The sequence below is a fragment of the Glycine max genome, chromosome 12 (genome assembly GCF_000004515.6).
Source record: "Glycine max cultivar Williams 82 chromosome 12, Glycine_max_v4.0, whole genome shotgun sequence".
NCBI classification, from domain to species: domain Eukaryota; kingdom Viridiplantae; phylum Streptophyta; class Magnoliopsida; order Fabales; family Fabaceae; genus Glycine; species Glycine max.
Genome location: NC_038248.2, coordinates 1,970,044 through 1,979,948, shown reverse-complemented (window position 1 = coordinate 1,979,948; position 9,905 = coordinate 1,970,044). Strand labels below are relative to the sequence as shown.

General features: G+C 30.8%; 1 protein-coding gene across 1 annotated transcript; it reads right to left on the bottom strand.

Annotated features, from left to right (window-relative positions):
- Positions 1 to 2,342: 2,342 nt before the first annotated feature.
- On the bottom strand, positions 2,343 to 8,037 carry LOC100779929 (nucleolin 1). Its single transcript, XM_003540624.5, has 19 exons — positions 7,783 to 8,037; positions 7,607 to 7,655; positions 6,914 to 7,062; positions 6,558 to 6,797; positions 6,210 to 6,446; positions 5,950 to 6,090; positions 5,727 to 5,843; positions 5,480 to 5,587; positions 5,275 to 5,376; positions 4,927 to 4,986; positions 4,370 to 4,462; positions 4,240 to 4,287; positions 4,067 to 4,158; positions 3,868 to 3,985; positions 3,598 to 3,686; positions 3,421 to 3,511; positions 3,214 to 3,305; positions 2,665 to 3,008; positions 2,343 to 2,567 (listed from the first exon to the last, which is right to left on the bottom strand). The coding sequence occupies exons 1-19, from the start codon at positions 7,813 to 7,815 to the stop codon at positions 2,536 to 2,538; spliced, it is 2,235 nt and encodes a 744-aa protein (XP_003540672.1). The 5' UTR covers positions 7,816 to 8,037; the 3' UTR covers positions 2,343 to 2,535.
- Positions 8,038 to 9,905: the final 1,868 nt, after the last annotated feature.

Here is a 9,905-nt window from a genome sequence, read left to right as displayed (position 1 = left end):
TTTTAATCGTTGTTATCTAATAAATTTTAGTAAATATTAAATCAGTTGATTACAATCAAGTCGTAATTATCTTATTATTTAGAATTTATTCAATAACAAAGATTAATTATTCAAGAATTGGGTACTTCACACTTTGGTGGGAACGGTGACCCATAAGGAAGTAGAGGAACGGGCGGTAATGGTTGCGTGATTATGTAAACATACATTATGGAGGAAATTTGCCTTGATGTAGATTTTTTTTAAATGGCCATGGCCATGCCAACTTAAACTAAAAAATGCTTGATGAAGAATGTGTATATTAGTTTAATGAGATGTAAGTCATGTAACACATTTTATCTTATACAATTCTAAAGGGAAATGCTAATGCACGTATTTTTTGTTCATGAGTACATTAGCCACCAACAGCATAAATATTTGAAGAAAAAAAATTCAATAAACTCATTTGCATTAGTAAATTTAATTTAAGGATATTATAGTAATTTAATATTTAATTTTAAAATAATCATTTATTTCTCCTCTCTCATCTATATCAGTATTAAATTTATAGACATTCACATTTCTCATCATTATATAAATGTATTATGAAAAATGTATTATAAAAATAAGTGTATATTTTAATTTATAGTATTTTTTATAACTTCAGGAACATATTGAGCAAAAATAAATTTAATTAATATGAAAATTTATTTTTTATATAATAAACAATAATCATACAATTGAATATAAAGAAATAATGATTGTAAGAAAAAATAAAGAGAATTTACCTTTTTTTAAACAAAGTAATAAAAAATAAATGTTTTGTTAGCATTACAAAAACATTCTTAAATCATGACTTGCAGAGAGAAACAATTTGGTTGAAAAAATACAAAAACAACGTAATTTATTATTATTATTATTATTATTTACTATAAAAGAATTTAAAAATTATTTTTTCATTCATTTAAATAGAACAAATATTATTATTTTTTAAATAAATTTTAATCAGACATTCTTATTATTTTTAAATAAATATATAATATAATTTAATTATTGTTTATGAGAGAAGAAATGATTGATAATTTAATCTTTAAGAGAGGAGAAAGAAAAGTGTTTGAAAATTTAAGACAAAATTATATTTTTAGTTCCTCATTTTATCTCTAATTTTGATTTTGGTCCCCCTTTAAAATTATTGACGAATTTTATCCTCATATTTTATCCAATAACGCAATTTTTAGATATCGAATCCATGAAAGATGGAATGATCCAATAACGCAATTTTTAGATATCAAATCCATGAAAGATGAAATGTGTTCTCATTGACGATCAAAACATGACCATGACTAGGAGACCAATTACGTAATTAGATAAAATAAGAGGACAAATTTCGTCAAATTAAAATTGAAGACAAATTGAAGGACCAAAAATACAATTTTACCAAAATTTAATGTTAATAGAGAAGAGAGAAAAAAAATAAATGATTATTTCAAAATTAAATCATAATTTATTATAATATCCTTAAAACAAACAACACAAAGAAGTTCATTAATTTTTTAAAAAATATTTATAATGTTAGTTATCAATACACCCATTAAAAAAATAGTGAGGGCATAACATTATCCAATTCTAAAACCCTCTTATATCACACTTCACACTTTTTTTGGCATTCACAATGAAGTGACAAAATATAACTGTGACCTTTTGGACAAAGGTGTGTAAGTTATTTTTCAAAATCACAACTGCGATGGGTACTCAACTCAAAAGTAGCATCTGGATGCGGTAATGTGACAAGTTTAGAACCATGCATGACACATTAAGTAGTCTAAAACTATAAGAATCTAAAAAATAAATAATAAAACATCTTGCACATAACATGTGGCATGTTTTAGAAACACATTCACGGCAATGGCTTCAGTTTTACAACAAAGTAGGAATGAGATTGAGGCCATGCTTCAATTGCGCCTAAAATTAATTAATATCTTAAAATTATCACCACCATTAAATATTTGAAGGAAATACCAAAATAGACCAAAATGAATCTGAGTAAAAATTATGCGAGGAAAACCATATATTGTCAGTGTTAAAAAATATAGAAAATGTGATCCAAAATTTCTCAAAATTTAACGAAATCATTTTCAGAACATTTTCATTTAATATGTCGTTCCAGAATAATAATAAAAAGTTACATTTTCAAAGTAACGACCATTTTCAAAGATAATAATAAAAAAGGAAGTTACAGTATGCGTTCTCTCAAAAACAGCAACTAAGTGAGGCAGTTTCATTTTCCTTCAATTTTTTTCTGGCAACTATCTACATCCGCTAAATACAAATAGGATTTGATTTAAGAAAGTACTAGTGAACCGCAATTCTGAAGAGAGCCACAAATATTATATTATAATAATTCATGCGATAAAACAATGTATCATCAACCATATAACAGAATTTCTACGAATTCATACTAACAATTACGGATTACCAAAACAAAACTGGGGAGCCAACACTACAGGAAAGTTTAGAAAATAAATATTAAATTTTTAAGTATCTGCAAGACTTGCCACCCTACTCGTCATCAGCAAATTTGGTCTTTTTCCCTGAATAATCAAAAGGATTAAATAGTTAGGAAAAAAAAGTCGAATTATACTTTCTCGTCACAAGATTGTTTACTATCTTAACATAAACGACTTATACCTGTGCCTTCCGCAGCAAGGTTGGGTCTATTTCCACGACCCCTTCCACCGCCACCTCTTCCACCAAATCGGCCACCACCACTTCCACCAAATCGACCACCACCACCACTTCCACCAAATCGACCGCCACCACCTCTTCCACCAAATCGACCACCACCACCACCACCACTCCTACCACCAAATCGACCGCCACCACTCCTTCCACCGGCACCTCTACCACCAGAACCCTGATTATCTCTAGGTTTGGCTTCATCCACTGTTAAGGTATAACCTCCAAGTTCAGTTTCATGGAGTTCTAGAGCTTTGCCCATGCTATCAACGTCACTGAAGTCTACGTAAGCAAACCTGTACATATTACCAAAAGTCAGATTGATATGTTAAATGCATTCCTTAAAACCATTTAAACAGGAACAATCTAAGGAGGATGAATATGACAAATAACACAAGCATGTGTGTGGAAGCAAGAAGTTGAGCTTTCAAGCGCACATTATGTTGTAACAAACAGCTGCATGCAGATGGGATTTTCAAAAGAAAAATACAGAGAACTTACCCCTTGACAGCACCAGACTCATAATCTTTAGGAATCGACACCCTGGTAATGTCCCCACAAGATCCAAAATGTTCTTGCAAACTCCCTCGTATCTGAAAGAACACGATCAACCTTATTTACGGCTAACACAAATTAAGGCACAGAAACACACAAGGGATGTTTATAGAAACTCAATCTAACAGTAAGATGGAATAGAGATAAAATTACCTCATCTTCTCCAAGGGATGTATCGAAACCCCTTACAAATACTGTTTGAGACTGGCCTCTTCCACTTTTCTGGGATGAGTTGTTCCAGTTGCTACAATTATTAATAACAAGAGAAAAAATTATTAATAGGGTGAGGCATGGAAGAAGATAATATAAAAACTTCGATACAAGAATTACCTGCTGTTGGGGGTATATGCACCCCTTTCCCGAGCTAAATCAAGTCGGAGTTCACGATTAAACAATTGTTGTCCATTCAATCCAAGGGCCTACAATTAGAAATAATGGATTATCAGCTCAAATAAATTTGATATACATATACACAAAGCAAGGGCAGAAGAAGCATAACAGAGCTAAAGATGTAGTAACATAGGCATATAGCAAAAAATTACAATTAATGACCTGAACATCACTACAAAACATCCAACCAATAAGGTAGCAAAAACTAACCTTTTGAGCAGCCGCTGCTGTTGCAAACTCAACATGTCCAAATCCTTTAAACTTCCCAGTATCATCTGTAGCAAATCGAACATCAACAACTTCTCCAGCATCCTTGAAGAAATCTTCCCTGGACAATTTAAAATAAAATAATTTTTATTCATTAATAACTGAAATATGCAAGCATAAATTAAAAAAAAAAAACGCATACACGTCAGCTCGTTCAACACTAAATGGCAAGTTCCCAACAAATAGTGTCTTTGAAGCGCCAGTTTCTTCTTTGGGTGTAACTGGGGTCTTAGGCTGCAAATTATCAAAGATATAACATCATACCACTGGTAATAAAAGCAGGAAAGGAAACAAAAGAGGATAGCAGTCATCTACCGCTTTCTTTCCAGACGAGGCAGCATCAACCATCTCCACATCCCTGTCCTGTTTTGCAAGTAGTAAATTATATTACCACATGAAATACAAGATTAAACAAAAAGAACTTTCAAGCTAAAGATGTGCTTACTCTTTTCTGAGGAGTTTTGGAGGGTTCCTCCTCACTTTCATCCTCACTGTCTTCTTCGGAACTATCACTGCTTTCTTTTGGATTTTTCACAGTCTGCAGGGAAAAAGGAAAAAATTAAAACTTGGCTCAAAAGCAGTGACTTTGCAATATACAAGACCTCCTCCAGCTTAGGATCTGGCTACACTTAAAAAGTGACTTGTATTGTACAGTGAGAAAGTGAAGACCCATCCACCATTAATTTGGATTAAAATATCTTATAAACCTAAGTCACTGCAAATCAACAGCGGATAAATCCTCATTTTCTCACTTTACAAATTTACTCAGCTTAGTTGAACAGCAGTTGCTTTCCAGTGTTATCATAGTAGGAAAATATCAAGTCCATCATAATCATGACTATCAATCTCAAGTATTTAAAAATAGGTTTTCAAAGATTTGAGGCACCAGCCTTAGAAAAATAAATAAGAATGAAACAGCATTGAAAATATGACAAATGAAAAAATTAAATTAAATGACAAAACAGGTCAAACTTGTTCAACCAATCTCTGAAGACTTCATACCTTTTTCTTTTGTGGCTCTTCACTTTCATCAGAACTATCATCATCAATATCCATCTTCCCCTGTTGATCATCAATTGAACAAAACAAAAAGAATTTCAATGAGTGGGATTCAATTTATATTTCAATATACAACTTCTGTAGTTTGATGGCACTTGTAAGATTCAGGAAAAAAACAAAAAAATAACTGTACAACAATTATATGCTACAAATAAATGTAAATATAATTGAGGATAGGAAGCATCATTCTCAATTTAGCAAGATAAGTGCAATTGACTTTTGGCTCCAAGATAAATATAAACTTAACCAAGGAAACTCAATTTTTTAGGGAAAAACAGCTAGAAATTTTACCTTATCTTCATCAGAGCTGCTATCATCAGAATCAGAGCTGTCAACCTTCTTCTTTGCAAGAGCAGAAGGCTTTGACACATCAGTTACGGCGGGTTTTGCATCCTATATAGATCCAAATATATGAATAAAAACATCTCATTCCAAAATTCTTTTAAAAAACAACAATTATCATTATCCTTTACACCCTATATAACCCACTACTTACATTGTCTTCATCAGAGCTTTCACTTGATTCATCATCTGAGCTTTCCACTTTCAAAGCTGGAGCAACTGACAATGCAGGCAGCTTAGCAGTTGCAGGTTTTTTCTTATTCTGATATAAAAAAAGTACACAATAAGATGACATTATACAGTGAATTAAAAAAGATATACATGTAGGTGGTTTCTTCTTACTTTGATATTAGAAAAGATATATGGCATGGTGGTGTTACGTGAAAAATAAAAAATCTTACTTTGTCCTCATCAGAGCTGCTATCAGAATCAGACTCAGAGCTTTCACTTGGCTGAGTTATCTTTGTAGAAGCAGGTACATTCTTGCCTGCTGCAGGGGCCACCTTGGATTTTGGAGCCTGAAAAACAAGGCATTGTGAGTATTACAGCAAAAAATAACACATCCTCAATGGACCTGGAAATTTTCACTATTTCCAACAATGTTACAAAAGGTGTTTTACTCACTTCATCCTCATCAGAGTCATCATCAGATGATTCAGATGAGCTTGAACTGGCAGCTGGCTTGCCTTTCTCAGCTGGAGTACTTAGAGTACCATTTTTGGCAGATTGATTTTTTGGAGGAACAGCAACTTTTGCTGCGGGTTTCTGAGACAAAAAAAAGTAAACCATGAGAAGAACACCAATAATAACAGAATGAAAATGAAAACTGGCATAAAATTTAGCATTTTAATGAATTCAACCATAAATATAGTCATGTAGAATACCTCATCTTCAGATTCGGATGAAGAATCATCTGAACTACTTTCCTCCTTACCCTTTTGCACTTTCACTTCTTTTGTTTGCTTTTTTGTAGCCACTTCATCCTCATCAGAAGAGTCATCTTCAGATGAATCAGAAGAACTGGAGCTGCTAGCTGCCTTGCCTTTCTTTGCTGGGGTACTTAAATTGCCATTTTTAGTAGGTGTCTTTTTTGAAGGTACAGTAGCTTTTACTGCAGGTTTCTGAGTCCAACAAAGAGAAGTATGATGAGACATATTAACAACAAAATTATTGACATGCTGACATGAAATTCAAGCTTTATAAATTCAACCATTATTAGACCTGTGCAATACCTCAGCTTCAGATTCTGAAGAAGAATCATCTGAACTACTTTCCACCTTTTTCTTTTGCACAGTTGCTCCATTCTTTTGTTTCTCAGCAACCATTTTCTGTGGCTTCTTTGCACGCACACCATCCTCATCAGAGGAGTCATCTTCAGAAGAACTGGAGGCGAGCTTGCCTTTCTTTGGAGGGGCAGCACCATTCTTAGCAGGTATCTTTTTTGAAAGAACAGCAGATTTGGGTGCAGGTTTCTGAGCCCATAAAAGAAAAGCATAGTAAGATGCAACAAGTAACAATAAACAAAATGATCACACGAAATTCATGATTTTTTAATATGCAATTAACCATGAATATACTTGTGCAATACCTCATCTTCAGATTCTGAAGAAGAATCATCTGAACTACTTTCCTTCTTTTGCACCTTTGCCTCCTTTTGTTTCTGAGCAACCTCATTTATCTTCTGTTTTTTGGCACTCAATTGCTTCTCAATTTCATCTTGAGCTTGTCTCTTGCCTCCTGCATAAAGATCAAAACAGCAAGAGGAAACAATCATTAACAAAAGCACAAAAAATCTATAAAAAAAGTCCAAAATCTCAATTTATCGCATTTGAGTAACCAGTTAACAGTACTAGCAAGGCTTTACCCTAATCGCACAAAAAAAAGATAACTAGAACACACGATAGAAAAAAAAAATAAAAATAAAAATCAGACAGTCACAGAGAATAAAAGGTGCATGTTTGGATTTAAGGTTGCATGAATGAAATTCATTATGCAAACAGAATTAACAAAAACAACAACCAGTTCTTATTTTACATTGCAAACTGAGCTTCGAGACAAAATTGAAGAAAAACTTAGTATACAACAGAAACAGACTGAAAACCAAACAAAAAAGGGCTTGCTCAGATTTCCGATGTCAGCGCCTCCCAACTGAAAACTAAACATGCCAATTACTACAACCTATAAAACAAAGCATTCATAATATAAATATTAAATAATCTAAAAAGACAAAACAAAACAAAACACGACGGCATAACTGCGAAATAGAGGAAATTTCCAATACCCTTCTTGGCAGACTTGGATGGCGGAACCACAGCTGGAACAGCGTCGACCTTCAACAAAAAGAAAACAAAAGGCAAAATGTGAGAAAAGTTAGACACAGTACCAAAGACAAAGCTGAGAGACGAAAACTATTCAATGAGAAAAGAAATTCACAAAAGGATTATAACAAACACATACCTTGAGAGCTGATTTCTTGCTTGACTTGCCCATCTTAGATTAGAGCAGTGGAAGAAGAAAGGTGAGAAGATAAAAAGAAGAAACCGTGAGAGGAGGACGAGGCTCTGCAAAACCCTACCTTTCGAGAAATTAGGGTTTTGGAAAACAGCAGAGTGTGTTTGAGAGCTCGCGGCTGCTGTGATTATATACTACGCGCGCCTCTTTCTGGTTAGGGTTTTGGGCCTTTTGCTGCGTAAGGCCTAAAGGGTTTAGATTTTTTTTTTCCACCTCACCTTGTGCCGTTGTCTGTGCCTTTTGCTGCCGTTGAATTCTTTTTTATTATATTATACATTATAGATTATAATATTATAAATTTAATTTTAAAAGAAAAATTTTTGTTATTTTAGATAATTAATAAAATAGTAATAAAAAAGATAACTAATCATTTCTATAAAAAATGGATATTTATTTTATAAGGATTTGTCTTCTTTTCAACTATGTTTTTTCTAATCATCTATGAGATTTTATTCATGTTAGTGTAATGAAAGTAGTGTTGAGTTTTACCATCAATATTCAAAACCTGGTTTATTTAATTTAAATTATTATTGTGTTTTGCATCAATGGCTATTAAAATTAGCTAGTATTTTAGTTTGTGTATACACATAATAAATATTTATTTTACACAACTAAAATTTATAATAAGCAAAAACCTTTTAAATATATAAATTATATTATAGTTTAAAAATTAATAAATAAATTTTTTTGAACATATAATTATATTAATAGTAAAACTTTGTAATAAATAAATAGTTTCCAACAAATAAAGTATATTTTAAATTGATTATAAATAATTTATATTGGGATACAATTTTTGTTTTTTACTAGTATTTTACTTTATGCATTCGACAAAATAAATGTTTATTTATACAACTAAATTTTTATAATAAACAAATACTTCTAAATATATAAATTATATTATAATTAATTATGTAATGAATAAATATTTTTAAACATATAAAATATATTTTAGATTTATAATAAATAATTTGCATGTATTGAAATTAGTTTATGGATTTTACAGTTTGTTAAAAGCATAAGTATATGGGGATATATCTAATAGTCAAGTGGATGTGAGGAAGAGTAGAGGAAAGTGGAGGCATGAAAAAACATATAGTTTATATGTTGAAGAATGATACCTAAAACACTATTTACAGAAATTTAAATTCAAGTTATACTAAAATATATTGAAAATGATTGATAGAAAGATACAAGATGTTAAGGAAAATCCATAAAAGCATTATTTATTGAAGAATGATACCTAAAAACACTCTTAATCAATGTAGTTATTATAATTACTAGCTGAAAAAAAAGGCACTCTCTGTGCCTCTATCTTTATTTTTAGAAAAGAAAAAGAAAAAATAATTAAAGAAAGTAGTAGTAGTTTTAAGGAAAGTGATAGTAATTACATCTTGAAACTTGAAGATTCATGGAAAAAAATAAAAATAATTAGATATATTAGAGGGTCATTTAGGAATAAGAAATGTGTATATTAAATGGGGTAATTATCATTATTAATAGTAAATGAAAACCGCTATATATGTTAAAGGATAATTTAGGATTAAGATATATATATATATATATATATATATATATATATATGTGTGTGTGTGTGTGTCAAATGCTAATTGTCTTTATTAATGATTATGGATAATTTATGAAGAGAGAAAAAAATCATATAATTTTACTGTATTATTTACATTTAGATTTTAAAAAATTGAATTAATACATAAAATATTTTTTGCGTATACCAAAGTAAAGTTAAAATAAACAAATTTTGTGCCAAAAATAATATTTAAAAGTTCATATAATTTTTTTCAACTTGTAAAAATGTCTTGTGTTTTTATAAGATTGTGTGACAATTATTTCAATATGTTTGATGGTCAAGTTTATTAAAATAAGATGTGTAAAGATTAATTTTAGCTTTCCAAAATATTTAGAAATAATATTTAAAACCCAAACCGGTAATCACTTGACAAGGATATCAGGTCAAAGTATTATTGTTTAAACGTGAGTCACTATTTGAATTATATGAATCGATATAAATAACAAGAGTATTATTTTCAGAATAAATAATAATAGCATAA

Coding starts and splice junctions, on each gene's coding strand:
- LOC100779929 (XM_003540624.5), bottom strand. CDS start 7,815: ATGGGCAAGTCAAGCAAGAAATCAGCTCTCAAG. Junction 5,377..5,479: donor AAAGCTCTGATGAAGACAAT/GTAAGTAGTGGG, acceptor GGATCTATATAG/GATGCAAAACCCGCCGTAAC. Junction 3,009..3,213: donor GAGTCTGGTGCTGTCAAGGG/GTAAGTTCTCTG, acceptor TAATATGTACAG/GTTTGCTTACGTAGACTTCA.